At 37.1% G+C, this 22,755-nt stretch overlaps 1 protein-coding gene across 1 annotated transcript in view; it reads left to right on the top strand.

Moving 5' to 3' along the window:
- LOC145328054 (uncharacterized) overlaps positions 1–15,033 on the top strand; it is a 38,329-nt gene extending 23,296 nt beyond the window's left edge. Inside the window, exons 20-27 of the mRNA XM_080171605.1 lie at positions 4,094–4,191; positions 4,485–4,542; positions 6,094–6,212; positions 8,550–8,605; positions 9,080–9,150; positions 9,597–9,660; positions 10,239–10,323; positions 13,998–15,033. Coding sequence (XP_080027731.1) covers positions 4,094–4,191; positions 4,485–4,542; positions 6,094–6,212; positions 8,550–8,605; positions 9,080–9,150; positions 9,597–9,660; positions 10,239–10,323; positions 13,998–14,109 — 663 coding nt within the window. The 3' untranslated portion in view covers positions 14,110–15,033. The remainder of the gene's footprint in view (positions 1–4,093; positions 4,192–4,484; positions 4,543–6,093; positions 6,213–8,549; positions 8,606–9,079; positions 9,151–9,596; positions 9,661–10,238; positions 10,324–13,997) is intronic.
- Positions 15,034–22,755: the final 7,722 nt, after the last annotated feature.

The following is a 22,755-nucleotide window of genomic DNA, read 5'->3' as shown; positions in this document are numbered from 1 at the left end:
ATAAACCCACTTTTGTTGTTGCTCCATAAATGATATTTTTTTCCCCAATTTTTTTGGCTGTAAAGAAGCTTTATATATTCATATAACATCCACCTAAATTTGACTTTTGATATTTTATTTATAACATCACCAGAGGGAATTGAATTTTGGAAAAAAAATATCAATTTATATTTTACACGGCTATGCATTGTTCTTGTTCTTGTTTCTAAAAAAAAATTATATTATAAAAAAGAGAATTATTTAACGCTTCTATAGGTATGTTTATCATTTTTCTAGGCTAAATATAACTATAATTACACCATTTTAAAGTTAGACATCATAACATATTAACACAATTATTGAATCGGTCTGTATTATTAAGCTGGCAACTCTTAAAACAGCTGCATTTCATTATCCTATTATATAAAGTAGTAATCTTTTTTGTCTTCAGCTTAAGATTTCGACCATTACAGTACCTATTGAGTTCTGTGTTTTATGGATGCTTCTTATAGGACCCTGGATAGTTTTGGAATTTTGAAAAAAATATCAATTTATATTTTACACTGCTATGCATTGTTCTCGTTCTTGTTTCTAAAAAATATTTTTATAATTAAAAAGAGAATTATTTAATGCTTCTATAGGTATGTTAATCATTTTTCTAGTCTAAATATAACTATAATTTCAGCATTTTTTAAACATCATTATATTCAAGTTATTGTAATTTTTAAATAAAATATCAATATCAAGAACTATTGGAACAATTTTTACCATGCAAAACAAGGTGTTATAAAGTGTAGGATCGGATCAGTAATATTTGACATAATATCATTTGACATAAATTCATTTCACATAAAACATTTGACATAAAATCACTTCACATAAAGGTACATTTGACATAAAAACATTTGCCATAAAGGTACATTTGCCATAAAGGTACAATTCACATAAAAACGTTTCACATAAAGGTACATTTGACATAAAGGTACATATGACATAAAGGTACATTTGACATAAAGGTACGTTTGACATAAAGGTACACTTGGCATAAAGGTACATTTGACATAAAGGTACACTTGGCATAAAACGTTTCACATAAAGATACATTTTAAAGTCTACCCGAGGTTGTCATTTTTTCCCCCGAGCATGGCAACTGGTGAACAGAATCTCAGTTCTGCACCACAAGCCTCGCACGACTGAAGTTCCCATGTCTATACAGTCATATTTATATGAAAATATTTTTAGAAGATTTTTGAATTTTTTTTTGAAGATTTTCCATTTTTTTTAAAGATTTTAAAAATTTTTATTTATTATCAAAAGAAAATCTTCAAAAAAAATTCAAAAATCTTCTAAAAATATTTTCATATAAATATGACTGTATAGACATGGGAACTTCAGTCGTGCGAGGCTTGTGGTGCAGAACTGAGATTCTGTTCACCTGTTGCCATGCTCGGGGTTCCTTTATGTGAAATGTACCTTTATGTCAAGTGTACCTTTATGTCAAATGTACCTTTATGTCAAGTATACCTTTATATGAAATGTATCTTTATGCCAAATGTACCTTTATGCCAAATGAGTTTATGTGAAACGTTTTTATGTCAAATGTACCTTTATGTCAAATGAGTTTATGTGAAACGTTTTTATGTCAAATGTACCTTTATGTCAAATGAGTTTATGTCAAATGATACTTTATGTCAAATGTTTTATGTGAAATGAATTTATGTGAAGTGATTTTATGTCAAATATTACTGATCCGTAGGATCCCTCACAATATCTATCTGTCTGTCTATAATGCATTACACATGTAATGCTAATAGAGAGGATGCTGTAAGAGTGCTCTTATAATGTGAACTTCTCATAATTGAATGGGCTTCCTGAAACCAGAGACCATAAAGTTGGCCTAGTCACTACAAGGGGGGGTGCAGGAGTATCCAGGGGGAGGTGCTTGTAAAAGGGTAATTTTTTTTAGGGATGGGGGTAATCACCCCCCGAAATATCTAAATTTGGACATCCCCATGTTCATTTTGTGGGGTAATCTTTATATAATAGAGGCAAGGACGTCAAAGCTTTTTATATTTTTTTTTTGGGGGGGGGGGAAGGGGAAGATTAAAAATTATGGGGTTGCCCCAAATTAATTAATAACCCTTAACCCCCTAACCCCCCCCTCCCCCACTGGGACATCCCTTTACATAAAGTAATGATTATAAAGTTGCTAAGTACCTTACTGCTACAAAAATCATCTTCCAACATTTAAGATTAATTCTAACACGCCTGAATTAACAAAAAGAGCTAACCATGGCGTGGATATACACATCCTAATTGTAAAAATGTTTTGCTTTTTAAAATTGTAAATCAATTATTCAGGAATCATTTTACTTTGTTTATTTACTAGCAGCTGCGCTCCAAGCATCTAGGAGCTCTGTAATTAAAGGAGTAAGGAAATTAGTAAAATAGCCTTATACTTTACCGAAATCTTAAGCTACAGACAAAAAAGCTTTATATAATATGTATTAATTTGTAAAACTGCAAATGATAAAATATGACCTATTTTTTTTCTCTTTAAAGATTCTTTTCAAACACCTCCCCCTTTTTATATAAAGATGCTAATTCCCCCCCAACCCTAAGAGGATATAAGCAGTAAAAAACCTCGCAGGGGGCACAATTTTCTAACACTTCTTTCTTATTTAGTCTTTTAAAAGGATTCAAAATGCATTGACATATATATATATTTTTTTTTAACTCTTATTTTATACATCTTAATTGGAACTGATGATCTATTTTTATAGAGAAACATATGTATTCCATCAATAAAAAGTTAAAAAATTAAGTGTGTTTATACATATAATAATTACTATATATAATAGGATAATGAAATGCAGCTGTTTTAAGGGTTGCCAGCCTAATAATACAGACCGATTCAATAATTGTGTTAATATGTTATGATGTCTAACTTTAAAATGGTGTAATTATAGTTATATTTAGCCTAGAAAAATGATAAACATACCTATAGAAGCGTTAAATAATTCTCTTTTTTATAATATAAATTTTTTTTAGAAACAAGAACAAGAACAATGCATAGCAGTGTAAAATATAAATTGATATTTTTTTTCCAAAATTCAATTCCCTCTGGTGATGTTATAAATAAAATATCAAAAGTCAAATTTAGGTGGATGTTATATAAACATATAAAGCTTCTTTACAGCCAAAAAAATTGGGAAAAAAAATATCATTTATGGAGCAACAACAAAAGTGGGTTTATCACAAAACCTCGATTTTTTAGTCAGCTGTTCCATAAAAAACCAAGTCATTACCTGTATATTATAAAGCAATGCCAGGCGATTAAAATGAGGCATTAAGCACTTTCTAACTCCAAAAATTGATTCTTCTAGAGCAAAAATTAGTTTAGCATTTTTGGTGACTCAAATTTGAAATTTGATTTGTAGCAAGAGAAAAATATTAAAAAAACATACTTTTTTCTATCTAAGAGGCAAATTAATGGTATCAATATATTCGCAAATGTCTTATATACAGTTTAATACACTTTTAAGTCCATTATTTTTGGGCTTTGAGTGAACGTCAAATAAGGTTGATTTTATCTCTGTTCCTTTCGTCCATGTAAGATTTTCACTTCGCATAGTAGACAGACACTAGACAACAATACAATAGTAGATTATTTTTATTTAGGAAAATAATAACAATTTTTTTATATATACAACTTTTTGCTCTAACATAAAATAAAACCAAATAATAGTTACAGTAGTCGTCTATAATTCTTAAAATTATTTCTAAGGTTTGACGTGACATTTTTGTCTATCTTCCTTGTATTTCATTGAAGTTTTTTAAATTTTAAATTTTGGCATGTTTAAATTAAGACATTTTTTACCTGTCGATATATCCACGTATATCGTATATCCATTATTAGAGTGCACCACACATGGGAAGTAATGACAATATATATGTCCACGTATATCCTATATCCATTATTAGAGTGCACCACACATGGGAAGTAATGACAATATATATATCCACGTATATCGTATATCCATTATTAGAGTGCACCACACATGGGAAGTAATGACAATATATATATCCACGTATATCCTATATCCATTATCAGAGTGCACCACACATGGGAAGCGAAGACTCGAGATGGAAGGCCATAGCTCGACACATGGAGGGAAGAACTATTGATGACTGCAGGGACAGATTAAAAAGGTAAACAAGTTTTTATACGTGTTCTTACTTTTCCACCAATGAAAAAAAGATTCTGAATGCAAATTATGAAATGCGTAGAGACAGCTTTCTTTGGATATAAATCTTTTAATATTCGTGGGAACTATAGGTAATATGATGCTTTTTTTCATTATGGCTGAGCACCGGTTCTAATCCAGCGGAGATTAACCGGTTTCGAAGCCATACTGGAAAGTATTTTAAAATTATAATTTTGGTTTAGATTTGATTCACTCTATTCAATAACTCATAATCTACATATCTTAATATTATTATAGGAAGTCAACCTCGAAACAAGAACTGAGTCTTGACAATTTGGACCTTGCAGATATCCATGTAAGTTTTTAGTAGCGTAAACTACTCTATAACTAGGTTCTGTCTGTCCGTCCGAATGTATTAACATACATTTTATTTTTGCATTAAATAGCTATAAAGTATAAACCCTATCATGACCTATAAGAAGCTGCACTGTAAAGGAGACCCGTTGAACTGCTACCCTATAATTTACATTTTAAGAAACCGCCTCTGGTTTTTCTCAGCTTATACCAATAACGAAATTGATTCGGGGAAAAATCACAAAACCTATACGTGTTTTCAGCTGTTGTTGGGAGGGCAACACATCGTAAAATTGTCGACCTCTCCATTCCCCCCCCCCCCCATATTATTTTAGATTTATTTCATTTGTTGGTTATACCTTATTCCTGTGTTTTTCTTCCCTTGTTCTCTTACATAAGAGGACCCTAATCCCACTACATTTACACGGCTCACACAATTTGTCTATTTCATAAATAAACAACATGGATTATTCAATGGTTTATATTTTCTATAAATAACCAACAAACAACAAACCTTGTTAGTTTTAAGTTTTTATGTAATAATATAGATACTAGCGGTTTCGCCCCTAGCCTCTAGGGGCTTTGCCCCAAGAGATATAATTACATCTTCTATTACTTACCCAGCAGAACGGGTTGCAAATTTTCGCACCTACCCAGCAGGAAAACATTTTCTCGTTTAAATAACGAATTCGCAAAATTCGTAAAAAATAGTCTAATGTGTTCTCAAGAAATTTTTTTTTGAGAGGGGGTAAATTTTCATTTTAGGGGGGTTGGGGGTGTCCCACCCCCCAAGAAAATAGCTTAAAACCACCACAGGACCGATAGGTATCTGGTATATACCCTGAAGAGTAGAATCCAATCGGTTCAGTGGTTACCGAGATCTTAAGCTTCAGACGGACGGACAGACAGACGAACGGACGGACGGACGGACGGACAGACATCAAGCTACTTTGTATTATAGATATACATTTTAATTTATATATAACCGAAAAACAAACAACTATAAAAAGATATTAAATATGTTTTACCTAGTAAAATAAGTTTGTATGAAAGATTAGAATAAACAAATCTACCCTTAAGCCATACTTGGATATTAAAAAATATTCTCTATTTATATAAATTAAAATTATTCTCTTATTACTAATTTTCCATTCTTTCCCTCCAACAATTTCAAGCTAACAAAGGCAGAAAATCAGAGAAAGTGGACATAGTAGATAAATTGACATTATCCTCAATTTTTTTTTCAAATTTGAGAATTTTTGTACAACTCCTCCAGCCCACCTACCAACGACAAACCTATGACTCTGGCCGAGAACGATAATTAGGTTAGGTTAGGTTATAGGCTAGGCGACCGAGCGCTCGCGGCTAGGCAGGCTAGGGGACCGAGCGCTGCGGCTAGGAAAGCCAGGGGGCCGAGCACCGAGGACAGAGATAGAGTTCTAAGAGGATAATTTTCTTAGTGGAAATAACCTACGTCAACGGATTTTGTTTTATATGACCGTTGCCAATTAAAATGACTATGAAACAAGTGAATAAATGTTTTTTTTGCAAGGACGATGTGCCATCTCTATTCTACCATAATGAATCTCACATATTCGGGCTGACAATTATACCAAAAGATGAAAGTATTGAGCTCCTTGATGTACCCACCAGGCTTCAGATGGAATCCAGGTATGAAAAATATACAAGAAGGGAGGGGACAATGGGCTGTTTATTTCACTAGTTCCTAAAGCTTTATAATTTTGTTTACTTTATTGCTTAACAACCTTGGGAGTTTCATTGAATACTGTTTGGTTGGTTTCTTGTAGAGTGCCCAAACGTTTCCACCACTTATTTTAATCTACTGAAGTGGTAATTTTGTGTATCATCATAGGGAATGTAGTACAATTACATCCATTTATTATTCCTTTAGATCCCTGAAAATATAATAAAGCAATGCCCCTAGGGACTCACAGCTAGCTTAAGCCAGGTACAGGTTTACCTGAGTATACCAAAGAAACTAACTAGCAGGGGTGTTCTAGGAAGGTATTGTGAGTGCATAACCACTCTTACTTAAATCGTAGCTGTAGCTTCCCTACTATGATTTTTTTCAAAATACATTTTCTTGGCTGCTGGGTTTCAATTTTTCTTTCTACAAGAATTATGGAATGAATTGTTTGTTTCAGCGAGCTAGTTTACAAAGTTTAAAGAGCAAATCTAACTTTTAACTGGATATTTCAATCATATAATCCAATCCATCAATGAAAAATAATAAAAAAAAATTCATATTCTTTTACTAATTATAAAGTTTTATAGTAGATACTTTCAAAGTTATATAATCTACATTTAGGCTAATTAACCATTATCTTTAATTAAATTGATAAAAGCAATATTAAAAGCCTGGTGAATATGTATCAGATTGTCTCAGAATATTTCTGAGACAATTCTGAAACACCTAGTATATTTTTCATTTCTCTACTGCAAATTATATCTTTGAAGTCAAAGATAAATAAGATTATTTTAAACTTAATCATCTAACTACAATATGTCTGAAACAAGTAAACTGAAATAATCCTTACAGTAACATTTAAATATGGCTTGGTCTGTGTCCATTGTGGCAAAAAATATAAACAGAGTAGATCATACTGAAATAGTTTACATAGTATATTTAATTCTCAAAATATAGAGCTATACTACACAACAAGAACAAACTTCTTAGTAGAAAATATATTTCACTTTATTCAAGCCTTCTCAATTTTAATCATTTGAGAGTTTCTGTATATTTAATGAATGTGAACTATAACATTAACAATTCTGTGTTTACAACTGGCACATGGCAGTACATGTTGAAATATCTTAAGTACTGCCAAAAAAATACTGGTAATTTGACAATATTAATTGCTATGCTTAATTATTAAGATCTTATTCTGCAAAGAAATACCTGTTCAGATGATAAAACAGAGCAGAAATGTAATTGTAATATTTGTTTGACTACAAGATCCCAAAGATTGAAAAAAAAATCAGGTCTGTATAGATCATCTGAATTAGTATATCAGATTCTAAAAAATAAAACACCTTAAAAAAAGAAGAGACCTTCTTTAATAATTTGTTCAACAAACAAGGAATAGGTTCTGGTATCAATCATCAATGTAATTTGTGTCAATTATCTCATCATATTGTTAAACATGTACTGATATTACCTGTCAGAAACTCTCAAATGATTAAAATTGAGAAGGCTTGAATAAAGTGAAATATAATTTCTACTAAGAAGTTTGTTCTTGTTGTGTAGTAAAGCTCTAACCGCGATTTTTTTGAGAATTAAATATACTATGTAAACTATTTCAGTATGACCTACTCTCCTTATATTTTTTGCCACAATGGACACATACCTTGCCATATTTACCTGTTAGCGTAAGGATTATTTCAGTTTACTTGTTTCAGACATATTAAAAGATATAATTTGCAGTAGAGAAATTAAAAATATATTAGGTGTTTCAGAATTGTCTCAGAAATATTTTGGGACAGTCTGATACATATTCACCAGGCTTTTATCATTGCTTTCATCAATTAAATTAAAGATAAGGATGGTTGATTAGCCTAAATGTAGATTATATAACTTTGAAAGTATCTACTATAAAACTTTATAATTAGTAAAAGAATATGAATTTTTTTTATTATTTTTCATTGATGGATTGGATTATATGATTGAAATATCCAGTTAAAAGTTAGATTTGCTCTTTAAACTTTGTAAACTAGCTCGCTGAAACAAACAATTCATTTCATAATTCTTTTAGAAAGAAAAATTGAAACCCAGCAGCCAAGAAAATGTATTTTGAAAAAAATCATAGTAGGGAAGCTACAGCTACGATTTAAGTAAGAGTGGTTATGCACTCACAATACCTTCCTAGAACACCCCTGCTAGTTAGTTTCTTTGGTATACTCAGGTAAACCTGTACCTGGCTTAAGCTAGCTGTGGGCTAGGAGCAAATACATTAATATTATTGAAAGTATAATACTAAATATTTATAGATTCTTGATAGCTGGTACTGTAGATGGTGTTTATGTATTACCATGCAAAGAAACAGGTTGGTATATTTGTTATGACAAGAATAATATATGTCAGTTTTATCTCAAAGTTTTACAGGATTAAAAAAGTTAAATTACTCTTTTTTTTCTTTTGAAAAAACCCTGATAAAAATTTTATTTGTTTGTTATTGGCTATAACAATATGCACAAGCCTCTAGAAACTCTCAGGGGCTTGTGAGGTTAAAGGAAAGGGTAGTCTACGCTCCTCCAACCCCTTTAGATTTAAAAAAAGAATTAAAAATACCTTAAATTTATTTTTCTATGGGGGGGGGGGACATTTTTAAGGGGCGTTCTCTCTCGGGAGGTTGGTGGAACCCACCACAAGAATAGCTATAAACTTTCCTTGGATCTATGAGAAGCTACACCATATCGGTTCAGTGGTTAGCAAGATCCTTCTTTACAGACAGACAAACAGACACATATCTTATTACTTTTAAATAAGGATAAGTTTTTATGTATTGTTAATTTTTCAGCTATGAGATGTATGCACCAGGGAATGCAAACCATGCAGTTCACTTACAATCCTGCTAAACCTGATTCTCAGGCATCAATCAATCGATAAACAAAAGAATTTTTATCAAAGAAGGGGGGGGGGATGTTGAGAATGTGGTAGTTAAGCATTAACATGACATACAAACAATTTTATACCATAGTTGTAGAGATAATAAAACTAAGGGTCTATAATTAGCAATAATTTTTATTTAATTTTATATAATTTACAGCCCTCTCTTCCATTCTGAGTATTAACCAGCAATTTAAAGTAGAATAAAAAAAAAGATTTATTGCGGTTAGTTGAATTAATTTATCATTAATCATTACCTGTTATTTCTTCTTACAACATAGGCCAGGCACAATGGTTCTCCAATCTTCCTTTGATTGGACACGTTTTTAGGCCTCTTAGGATTTAATTATGTTCAAATTCATTCTTTGAAGTCTACCTAGATATCCACAATAGAGATAAGTTGATTGATTGATTGACAAATGCAATAGTTTGAAACCTACCTGAAGTTAACATTTTCAAACGAGCTTAAACGTGTTGGATTAATTGATGAAGGAAAGATTTTTAACATTTATTGCAGTACGGCTCTGAATACAAATAATTTCTGCTGGATTTAAACCGATTCTGTGCCATGTTTGATCTATCGTATTGTAGAGAATTTTCATACAAAAAAATAAAACTTAAATTTTAAAATTTATTTACCTTTCGCGGAAAACTGTATGTAATACGATACTAGGAATAACTATTGCCAAGTAGAGCAACCTCTCTATCCGATTCACAACCATTTTGTAATCGTTAATAATACAGTATCTACGCAGTGAACATCTCTCTGCTTACAACACACACACTTTTTTAACAAGCTCTGAAATTATCGGAATGACTGTTCTGAAATACAGGAAGGGTCGGGACATTGTACTGTACATTATACTGGTCCCCAAAGTTTTATAAATAACTTTGGAGACTTTTTAAAAATCCTACAGAATAGAAGTGCTTAAGCTTTTCCACCAATAATTCTACATAAGCGTTAATTTCTTGCACATTATTTCTTACTGTTGTATTCCCTAAGATCCCTGCTCAAACATTTGTTGCATCGCAATGCAATACACTGTTAAAAATCTGTTGTAAAATCATAGAAATGAGTCAAACTTTCAACTTTGGCCAGATCCCCTATTGTAGCAAAGGAATCCATCAAATTATTGACAAAATTAACAATAACAGGTAATACACTTTTTTAATACCACAACTCATTTCTTTGCTTTGTAAATCTAAAGGTACAATCTCTATACCTAATGAATTACTTTCGATCAACAGAGAAGTGTTTATAAGCAAAGCTACTCTACAATTCACTTTGCCGGTCCGTCCAGTCCGTCAGTCAGTCTGTAACGATATGGGAAAAATGAGATTTTTTATTCTATACCTATATGAGCGATTACTTTTTCTGTTTTTTACCTTATGAATTATTTTCGACAGATTTTTTATAAAACGTCTTGCTTTATTGCATCAAGATCCATGACAAATCTATATAGGAAATAAACGTCTATTTATGAGCTCGTGTCTTCCAATAGTAGATTGTTTAATACTCATAGTGCTCCAAAAATTCATAATAAACTCTCACTGACCAGAACTATAAGACCCATTATTTTACTCCATAAAGAATATTTTTTTTTTTTAAATTTCATGTTGCTATTTGAATTATACTAAAGTATTAAATTTCTATTCATAAAATAGAAAATTTAAATTTATAAAATAGTAAATTAAAGAAAACTTAGTTTTAAAATAATTTGATACTAGCGCTGCGTCTGTAATGTGTTCAGATATTAAACTAAAATTTAACATTTAACTAAATATTTTAACCCTTTGAGGACGATAATTTGAAACAAAAAAATTCTAGGATCCTAAAATATTTTAAATAAAGAGAGACAAAATGATAAATACGGTTTTAAATAAAAATAATGAAATTTAAAAAAGATGGAAGGAAAGGGAAGTGAGAGAGAAGGACATATAATCTCTAAAAAATGATGAAAAAACGAAACTAAAGTCGGAGTATCTTTTAAAAAAATATATAAGTGTAGTAACTTTTTTGTAGTTGGGTTGATATTCAGTAGTTGGACAAAAGAAGAAAAAGATTAATATTTAGAGATAGGCTAATGGAAGAAAAAGATTAAGATTCAATCTAGCCATTAGCAAGATAATTTTAGAACGCCGCCTCTAGTAACATATATGCACATCTAATCTATATATTGTTTTGTCTGTCTGTCGGTCATGCTTTAAAAGATTTAAACGTTATTTTTTTAAGGTTTTGTGATTTTCTTGGAGTTTTTACATTTTTCCTCTGTTTTCATTGTTATGAGAACTGAACATTTGCTCTGTAATTTACTTTGTCTGTTTATCCAATCCACGATTTATTGAGCTTCGCTACTTATGGATGTTGTCATCCTTGTTATTTATATAAAATATCCCTCCCTGCTTTTGATGACGTCACTATTAATACACAAATCTTATCAAAGTGTAAAATATGAATGTAAACTGGAAACCGGAGACATGGATAGTTGATCAGCGGTTTCAAATTATTTATAAAACATTGAAAAAATAGTTATTTATCGCATCGTATTATAGACAGCTTTCCGCGGATATCAAAATGAAAAATTATAAGTTTAAAACTGGTATTAATTTTATGACTTTTATTTCAATTCTTGTGGAAAATTGTCTGTAATGCGATCTATGTATTATTATCTTTGTATTACTAACTAAATCCTAAAACTTCATAAAAATGAATTGATTAAAATTCCGGAATATCCATGCCTTATCTATGTAAAAATAAATTCGATTCAACTGGATTTCGTGGGAGGAAAATAACTTTTAGCATGTCAATAAATTTTAGTACAAAATAGTGCAAAGTTAAGAGGGAATTTTTAGCATGCCAAAAATTAAGAAAAAAATGTATAATTTTGGCGGGAGATTCTTAGAATAACTCTTTAATTCTCTGCTTATACCTATTCTTTTAAAATCCCATTAAAGATCCTCTAGATTATTACACAGTATTTTACTAGCATATTGCTAACACTATAATTATGAGGGGGGGGGGGGGGGGGCATTGGACTGTTAATTCAACCCAGAGGTTTATAGCCCCTTTATCTTATTTAGTAGTTTAGAAACATTAAGTACTTTTCTCGTATTCATTCGAATCCGGTGGATAGGAACCGGTTCTCATCCATACAAAAAAACTATGTCTAGCATCGTATTATATCCAGCTTTCTACGAATATAGAAATGTACAATTATGAGATTAAAACTAGTTTTTTTATCTTATTTAGTAGTTTAGAAACATTAAGTACTTTTCTCGTATTCATTCGAATCCGGTGGATAGGAACCGGTTCTCATCCATACAAAAAAACTATGTCTAGCACCGTATTATATCCAGCTTTCTACGAATATAGAAATGTACAATCATAAGATTAAAACCAGTTTTTTTAAGCCGGTGCCTTCGGCAGCCCGGGGCTAAAAAAACTAGTTTTAATCTCATAATTGTACTTTCTATATCCGCGGAAAGCCGTTTATAATACGATGCGAGAAATAACTATTACTGAATTTTGATTGGTTTATTTGAATCTTGTAGATTCCAATAGTTTCAAATTTTGATATTAATCTACGGAAGGGGTTATCTTGTTTATTATTATTGGGGAAGCATATTAATTTATCCTTCATTGTCTTATCCCTTAAGATCCCTGATTTTTACTAAATAAATATGTCCTTTAAATATCAAATAAGTTGACTTTGATTTTTATAGTTTTAATTACACATTTTCAAATGCCATATTGAAGTACAGTATATTCCAAAAGGTTAATCTAATTAAATCTGAATTGTTTCTCAATAATACTGTGCTATTTTTAAATAAACTTTTTATTTATCACTAATTTAAAGTGTATCAAGAATTAATGAATTTTCAGGCTAATACCAATAGTAATGGTTCCACTAGAGTTGCATTTACACTTATTGGACTTAGCTCCATCCCCTACCCAGGGAGTAAGGGAGGGGACAATGGGCAATTAATTCAATTTAAGAGGGTTCGCTGAAAAGCAATAAAAACCAGGTTTATCAAGAAATTTTTACCAAAAATGGAAAGGGATCATGGTATCCTAATTTAGAACAAAATTAGTTCTAAGAAAAAAATCATTTACTTGAAAATTAAATTATCAACACATCACAATGTAGTAAACATTCTGTAATTAATCACTAGAAAAATCTTGTTTAGAACTACCTCAACCCTTCTGATATATTTATAATTGACCCCTAAATTCAAGCGGCTCTTAGATTATTTAATACATAAATATCACAGTAGAGTTTCTATACATGCAAAGACATTTTCTTGGGAAAAAATATTTGTTAAAACCAGCGATAAAGAACAAACTTTTCTGTCTGCATATTCAAAACTAGCTCAGCTAGTTAGCGGGGCATTGATGCGCAAGTCCCCAAAATCAGTAAGAATCTGCTGTATTCGTGCACATTCCCTTTAATCCAGTCCCCAAAGTCTGAGACTCCTTAAAAATTGAATATTCGATCCATTGTTCCCTCCCTTACTCCCTGGGGTTAACCCTTGATTAACCAAGATTATATAATATTAAACCTAACTATTTTGTAAAATTCTACAATTAGCCAACCCTATCATCTTTTTGTTTTGTAATCTACAGAAGGGGTATTTTTGTGTAATTACATTGGGGATATACATCAATTTATCCACCTTTGTCTTATCCCTTTAAATCACTGTATCTTATAATATTGTTTTGCTTTGCCTTTTATAATTTTGTCATCCTTGTTTCAGGTTTTGTTTAATTACATTGGGGATGTACATCAATTTATAGGCCATTTTCTTATTTCTTTAATTCTTTGTTTCAGGTTTATATTACCACGCGAGCATTTCATGAGTGTAAACGAGAAAGAGGATCTGAAATGTACGGGCGGCAAACGAGGATTCTCTACTGAAGCCTATTATAATGAAGACTTCTAAAATCTAAATTATAGTTACCGTACATACCTGTAAATTTTGTTAATTTATTAGCCCTGGGGGGCCGAAGGCCCAGGCCAACAAAGTTGGTTTTAATTAATGATTTTTCATGTTATTAATTGTAGAGCTGTACATGATTTTTTAGTATTGGTGAAAACCGGTTCTAATCCAGCGGATATTGATCTGTTTTCAAGCCATACTGGAAACTTAATTCTAAACCTAATTATAAAATGTTTAGTGTCTGTATGTGCAATGTTAAGTGTCATATAATTTAGAATATTGTAAATAAAAACATGTAAAGCAGTAAAATAGGAAAAGAAGGTTATTTATTTTTAATTTTTCTATAAACATGAATTATTTCATTAAAAACACAACAGAAACTTCTTGAACTATACTTTTAATTGTGCAGCTACGCCTTTGTTATGTCTGAATGAGCGGGACGTGGCCATTTCTGCAACTGGCAGAAATATAGTGGATGTTATCTTTGTCAAAATTGTTTGTATGGATGTAAATTTGACAGTAATTTGCTAAATTTTTTAGGTTATCTGACATCTGACACTGGAATTTATGCACCTAAATTGTCAAATATGCATCTATTTCTTGCCAAATTTACTTTCAAGTTGTATGGTTAAAATATTAGCAGCTTTTGGCTTAACGTTGACAAAAAAAAATAAAAGTATATGTATTTGGTATAAAATAAATAAAATTTCACTTTACTGTTGAAATTGCTGCGCTACTAGTTGACAATATTGGTCTTTTCACAACTTAATTTACAGATTAATTTTTCATAATTTATTTTTGTACTTAATGATGAATGTTTTAATGTTTAATAGCTAGTCAATGTCATAATTTTTTATGTTTGTCTATTTGTTTAATATTTATGTTTATGATTTAATGGTTGTGAAGAAAATAAATCAAAATACTCATTGTGTTAATTTTATCTATTACTAGAGGATACGTCCTAGAGGCCTCTAGGGGAACTTGAGGAGGGGGGAGTTGAATTCGATAACCAATTTTTTTTTATTTTAGATTTAAATAGAAAAGTAAAAAAAATTAAGGGGGAGGAATATTTTTTCTTTTCTTATGTGGGAGGGGGCAACCACCTCTCCCTGATTTTTAATTTTAGTTTAAAAAAAAAACTACCCTGTAAAGGAGAATCACATCGGTTCAGCAGTTAGCGAGGTCCTTCGTTACAAATAGACATACTGTTACATTTTAAGGATTAATGTTGGTCACAATAATTTACACTTTGAGTTAATAGAATTGCTTCCCTGTAACTAGGTTATATCTGCACGTCCTTATCAAAGGACTTTACTTAATTGTGATTAGTCTTTTCGATGAACAATTATATTAAAATGTATTTTATATTGTTTTAATGTTTTTTATTGGAATTGATGTAGAATAAACGTGAGTATTTTGACAGGATAAAAATTCACGTCAATTTAGGTTACAATATCCTTTCGCAATTATTAGTCGGGTTGTTTCTCAGGAGGGGGATTGGGTAGATCGTTATTTTAGCCCCACCAACTCATAGAAAAAATGCAACGAGATCTTAAGTTTCAGACGAACATACATTGACAAAATGAACAGTACAGTATATTTAAAAACCTTGATTGTATCATAACAAGGAAGACAACATCCATGAAAGCGAAGCTCTAAAACAGTAGGACAAACAAGACTCAAATACTTGTAGAGTGTCAGAACTGAATAAACAGAATGGTAAGTAAATTTCTTCCAAAACCTAAATACTGAGGTAAATTCTTTTAAAAACTTTTGCCCTTCTAAAATCAGTTTGCCCCACTAAAGTTTTACCTAGGAATCCCTATGCATCATTTGAAATCGGTAGGACAATTTTAGCATGTCTATATTGACGAAAAGAGCTAACCGTTATAGGCGGGCGGAAAAACGTATGGACCTACCTTAATTATATAAAAATATTGTTTTTAAAAAGACAGGTCGTAAAACTATCAAAAGTTTTATTCTCGTGGGCATTGTGATTAATTTATTGCGGTTTCTCTCCAAGTATGTTCAAGGTGGGGGTAAAGCGGTTAATCCCCCCCCCACCCCCCCCCAACACCTTCCCCTTAAAGAATACAAACGAATTTATTTCTTTAAACCTTTTATTGCATAACATTTAATATTAAGATTTTTCATGACAAAATGTTTCAATAGTTCAGTTTAAGCAAATTTATCTATAATACAAAGTAGAACTATGTCTGTTTGTACCGAAGGATGAACCGATTGAGTTCTTCATCACAGGGTAGCTTCTCATAGGTCCCGGGAAGGTTTATAACTGTTTTCTTGGGGGATGGGACACCCCCAACCCCTCCAAAAAAGGAAAAATACCCCCCCCCCCCCCCTAAAAAAAAGCTAGAGGCTAAGGCCTAAGCCGCTAGTATAGAATATTGCCTTACAATTTTCACATAAATTTAAAATCGATTCTTCGGTGGTTAGCAATAAGACAAGCACGAATGTAATTCTACTTTATACTGATGATTGTCTATTGCTTTGCTAAAGTCAAAGTAACAGCAATTATTATATTTATTTAAAATCTAATACTATACTAGCGGTAGCGCCCCAGGAGGAAATTTTTTCCTATGGTCGATTTATCTTGGGAGGGTTGTGGTACCCTTCATCTTAAATAGTTATTAACCTTCCCAGTATCTATAAGAAGTTCCATAGTAGAGCCATATCGATTCAGCGGTTAGCGAAGTCTTTCAAGGTACGCAATGACAAAAACAAATGAACACAAAGACATGCATCCTCTTACTTTTATCTAAGGATAAGCGGTCATGGCTACCATCTTAGGACACTATTCTGACAATAATTATGACCACAGTCCATAGTTGATATATTACCAACTTAAAAGATTATTATTACTTGGATCTTTCACCAGATTTTTAAGTTCTCTAATAAAGAGAACTTGAGGCTGGCTAAAACAATGATTCACCTTTCCACTCCGTTTATGAAAACACATCCCTTCATAATGGATTGACAAATTGACCAATAAACGAGTTTCATTTTAGCAAGCTAAATTTAAAAAATATTCGTTCTATAATTGTTCCTAACAGTATGTTTATTTCAAGGTCAAAAAACTTTTTTTCGTGTAAATTTGTGGTATTCGGCAACCGTGAGCCATGTCTATGGCACCCCTGATCTGGGGTTCGGTGGAGGGTCAATGGCCCTCCCCCGAGTCCTGAGGAAGGGGTCTAGTGACCCCCTCCCTACGCTTAGAATTAATGATTTGAATCTGTCATGTTTATTATGGTTAACTGTATTCTTAATTCTCCCCCACCCTTTCCAGGGATGGGGGAATCATTATTGCCCAAACTGACCATTGTATATATATTATTTATGCTTTCATGTTATGATTATTTATTCCTATCCATGTAATTATTGTTTGTTGTATATAGCTGCAGTATCTCTTAACCCTTCAATAAAGTGACAACTGAAAATAGATGTTGATCATTATCTAGTGAAAGCTAGAGAAGCGTAGCTTCTCTATAGTAAGGTGTCCACGTCTGTCACACTGCCGTAATCTAATTGAACTCCGGTGTCTGCCATTTATCCTCGGCGGATACCACAACTTTGGTGACAGCTGTGTGAGATTACGGCGAACCACAAGTGTAGAGCAGACGCGCATCTGAGGCTAAGGTACTCCCAGCAGTGAATCTGGCAAAACTGACGCAAGCAACCTGAATTACCCACCCTGGACAGCAAAGTTTAACTCTGCATCCGGCAGTTGTGGAAGCGAAACAGCGAAATCTGACGAATAACCGCGAGCAGCGCTGATATCTAACGGAGAATTGAGCGCCAAAAGGGCTGAAACAGGCCTGCGGACCGGCTGAAACAAGCCAAATACGTGTAGACGGCTGAAAATAGGCCAACTTTACTGCAAGAAATAGCAGGATCCGAACCAGCGGCGCTAGCAGGACGGGACATTCCCTGCCGCCATCAGCCGGATTTGGATCAGCGGCGCTAGCAGGACGGGACATTCCCTGCCGCCGATAGGCTGAAACATGCCACATAGCTGCAAGCTGCGAGCTAACATACGGGTGTAGTGCACCAGAACAGAGAAAAACTACGTCAACCCCGAGTATCCTGAGAAGCTACAACGCAGCCACCCATCTAGAAAACAGATATTATATCACATTTGCAGGGATTACCACCCTAGTGTGATGGCCAAACAATAGATTTATGAGCAAAGCTTGGCAAACAAATTGTTGTGTTGTGATAAATCTAAGAATAGAACAGGCTTGGATTACTGTGTATTGTGATAACAGCTAAAAATAGAACAGAGTTGGTCAACAAATCTGTTATGCAATTGTGATAAGGACAAAAAATAGAAGCTAGATGTAATATAATCAAAACAATCTCAAGCCCACAGCACAACAACAATACACCCCTTATTCCAAGGGAAGGGGAGGGGCCCCTCTCCATTGAAGGCAAATACAATCAGGGTGATATAACAGATAAGCCTAAGATTAAGAAGAAAAGGCCCTATTACACCAGCACACAGTTACCCCCCTCCCTCACAGGGGGAACGGACGGAGTTACCCCCGTCCCCTCACGCGCTTCCCCCTTCCTACCCACACTAGACTAAGTCCGTCTGTAGGGTGGAGCTAGCGATCGGATACACAGAGCGCCATTCACGGGTAGCGCAACAGAGTGCGGAAAATATCATAAATCCAACGGACGAAGCGGACCAATGAGAGAGCGAGCTGAGGGGTGAGAGCGCGTTTTCCCCGTGTGCGCGGATTTGACGGCGCGAACGCGCGTTACAAGGACAGAAGATTCCACGCACACACACACACACACACTCTCACACCAGAGCGGAGCTACTCCATAGCATTTAACAGGGGTAGTTTTAGCAAATAAAGAATTGCAAGTTTCTTTCCTCCTAGCTCTAGTGTGATAAGGGAAAACCCAATCAGTTCCTGACAGCAGTTCAGACCCTCAACATCTATCTACCTCAACACCTAACTATTGATAAGTACAGCTAAGTTATATCTTTGCAACTAAACTCCCAACCTAGTGATACAAACAGTGTTGGCTGTTAGGCTAGGAAGCCTCAAGTGACAAACCATTCATTGTAGTACTGTATAACTTTGTGCCCGCCGTTTCACCGTTGACCCAATGGACCAGCATCAAGTCCCAGGAGGTGACCAAGCCCCAGGATGGCTCCAGGATGACCCTCAGCCGGCCCCAGCCGAGTACCGCAAGCTGATGCTGAGCAATCTGCCGGAGTTTAGAGGGCCGCCCAAGCAATCCTGGTCGGCACATATCCGCCGACTTGAGATGTCATGGGCGGCTTACCGCGTGCCACCTCATGATTCCCTCAACCGCCGCAACGCCCTACTACTGTCATTGGTAGGGCAAGCGGCGGAAATGGCGTCCCATCTGTTTGGCGAGGCAGGCCAAGCCTTGACCTACGAACAGGTCAAGACCGAGTGTGAATTGCTATTTCGCCCTGCTTTTGAATCCCAAACGCTTAAACAAGCGTTTAGGGATTACAAGCAACACTCGACAGAACCTATACAAGCGTACATATCAACTAAGTGCGCCTTGTATAGGGACGCCTACAACCATGAGGATCTTGAGTTGTTGGTGGACGAATTAAATCGTGGAATTCGTAACGCCAATGTAAAACGCCTCATGATGAACCATGAAATTGCGAGTGTACCTGAGTACACTCGCAAGGCCATGTTCACCGTGACCATGGTTACTAAGCAGCTGAAGGAAGGTGTGTGCTTAGTGGACTCGACCGACGGGCTGACTGGATCTGCCTGCATCCAGTTGCCCCAATATGACGAGTCGGAGCCAATGGAGATTGGCTCCTTGGCTCCGGGTCTCCACCAGATGGGGAAGGTCGCTCCAGATGACAAGGTTCCAGGCCGCTGCTACCGCTGCCAGGGGAGAGGCCACCGAGCTCGAGACTGTCCAACGCCTGTGGAAGTTAGCCTAGAGGAGAGGCGCACCCAGCCACGCCGTGACCGTTCTGCCAAGTGTGAGCGTTGCCACTATGACGGTCACACGGCGGCCGATTGTAGAGCTGACTGGGCCCAGGTAGCCAGCCGCAGGCGCACCGCCGACAAGGGTGCCCCTCCAGGGAAGCCCAGCAGAGTGGCCCATATGGAAGGGAGCGCGCCCCCAGCACCACCACCGCAAGCAGCCGCCCCCAGAGCTGCGGACCGAGCCGATGGGATGCCGCAGTTCGGGACTGTCCCAGCTAGGATCAACGTACTGGGCGGCGCGGCTGAACCCAACCGGGTTGGCCTAGGCTTCAGTCTTAACCATCTGGGGCCAGAGCTGATACAGCCCAACAACATAGCCGAGCCAGAGGTGCTGAGGCCCCAGCCTTTCAGCCTCAACATGATGGAACCTGCCCGACTGAGCCTACCCAGCAAGAGTGGAGGGGCGCTGCCCAGCGTCCCTGAGACGGTGTATGGGGAGGCCCTGGCAGCCGCTGAACGAGAGAGGCAGGAGGTGCTAGCCAGCACCTCTGCATCGATGTATGGGACGCCACCCGGCGTCGCCACCTGGGATGATGGGGGGGTGCTATCCAGCGCCTCCCACCTGGTGCCTGGGGCGACAACCGTCGCCGCCACCGAGATACCTGGATCCTGGAACGAGCCAGCCTCCAACCTGATGTCTGGGGCGACAACCGTCGCCGCCACCGAGAGACCTGAGTCCTGGAACGAGCCAGCGGTCCCAGAGGAAGGGGTGACACCCGTCACCCCCAGCCAGCCAGCGCCACCAGTCTGCAGGGAGAGCCCAGCTACATGCCAGCCAGCGCCACCAGCCTGCAGGGAGAGTCCAGCTACATGCCAGCCAGAGCCCTCTACCAGCCAAGGGAACCCAGCTGCTCACCATCAGGATAAGTTGAATTTGTTAAATGTGTTGTATCCAAAATATTGTAAACACCCAGCCTTGCCTGTGCCCCCTGCACCTGAGGCTGGGGAGATTGAAATTTGGGAAAATAAGGACTTGCCTGTGCCACATGCACCTGAGTTCCTAGGGCAGGGGAGGGCATTGAGTAAGGGCGAGCCTGTGCCACATGCACTTCAGCCCCATGCCACTGGGCATGCCTTGGACCAGGGAAGGGAGCACTTAGGGCTAGGGGAGCCGACACCCAGGCAAGTGCCAGTCGCTTGCCAGTCTGTCATTGGGGAGGGTATCGGGGTGCCTCGGCCGCATACAGATAACGCTCAATGGAAATTTGTATCTAGCCAGGAGCAGCCCAGCCGTGTCCAGCCCCAAGAAGCAGCCGTGACCAGAGCCGGAGATCCCCAGCCGCGTGTACGAGGAAGATGGTTACCTGGAAGCCTCTCCCATTGGTGGATGGTCCTGTGGGGCCTCCTGCTGGCAGCCGTGTGGCCTACAACCAGCTACGTCCTGGTGGGGTGGGACTGTGCCAACCCCACCCATGTCACGTCTTACAATAAAGAAAAGATGTGTGACACGGAGCCCCTACACCAGGAGGTGCCCCTGGGCCATGAAATACACGTCCTGCAGCAAGTCAAGGTGAGGGAAACCACTGGGTTCAGCTGTCAGCTCACCGTGTCCCAGTGGACATTCAGGTGTGGGGTATGGGGTCACCTCAAGGTGACCTCGGTCCCCACCCTCATGAGGCCAACCAAGATAGACCCAGAAGCGTGCCGAGACCTGGCCAGGAACCGAGTATACACGTTGCCAGGCAAGACCCAGCCACTGACGTTCCAGCTGAACCACCCCCTGTTCTTCACCATCGACATGGTGGGCGCCCTCGTCAACAGCCCCGAGGGGGTGGGTTGCGAGGGGGAGGACGTCCACTTTGAGGGCCAGCTATACCGCAATGAATTAGTGCTCCAGGAGCGGCGGCTGCTGGTCAAGGAGGAGACCTATGTGGTGGAGGATGGACGGGTGGAGTCCCAGTCTGACCACCTGGCCCTCGAGTGTCCCCATTCTGAGCTGTCCTGTATCACTGGGGAAGCAACCTACGTGTGGGACCACCTGGGAAGAGATTGCCCCTTGAGGCTGATCCGCAGCCTCCAGCCCAGCCTGGTGAGGGATGCATATCTGGTTGACCATCAGGCCCAGTTTATCATCAACATGACCAACCCCACCTCAATTGTGAACTGCGACTTCGAGGCCCATGCCACCAACCATCCAGCGTTGTTCGTGGCAGCTGACCCAGCCGCGGCTGCGCTGCCCAGAGTGTCGGCCAGGGATGTTGACGTTCCCCCTTCAAGCACAGATCCATGCAGGTTATATTGGGTTTACCCTGGAAACGCGCATGAAAAGCACTGCAGCGGAAGAAGTAGCGGCCAACTGCTGGAAGCTCCAGCAACTAGATCCGGCCCACCCGGTGCGTGTCCAGGGGAGCACGTTCTCGGTACTGAGGGGAGACATCCTGCTGCAGCTGACCTGCCAAAGGCACAAGTATGTTGTCCGCGAACACAAGGAGTGTTGGGACAAAGTGCCAGTGGAGCCCACAGGTTTTGTAGACGCTGTGACACGGGTATACAGTGAGCACGCCACCAAGATTCCCTGCTCCTCCACCTACCCCCTGACTGTGCACGCGGAGGAAGGCTGGATAGAGTTAACCCCTGCTCCCAAGAAGAGGCCACCCCCGCTGGATACGCCTAAGCAGTTGTTGACAGAACCCTT

The sequence above is a fragment of the Acartia tonsa genome, chromosome 9, assembly GCF_053477335.1.
Source record: "Acartia tonsa isolate MP-2025a chromosome 9, ASM5347733v1, whole genome shotgun sequence".
Classification (NCBI taxonomy): domain Eukaryota; kingdom Metazoa; phylum Arthropoda; class Copepoda; order Calanoida; family Acartiidae; genus Acartia; species Acartia tonsa.
This window is presented reverse-complemented; position numbering and strand designations above follow the sequence as displayed.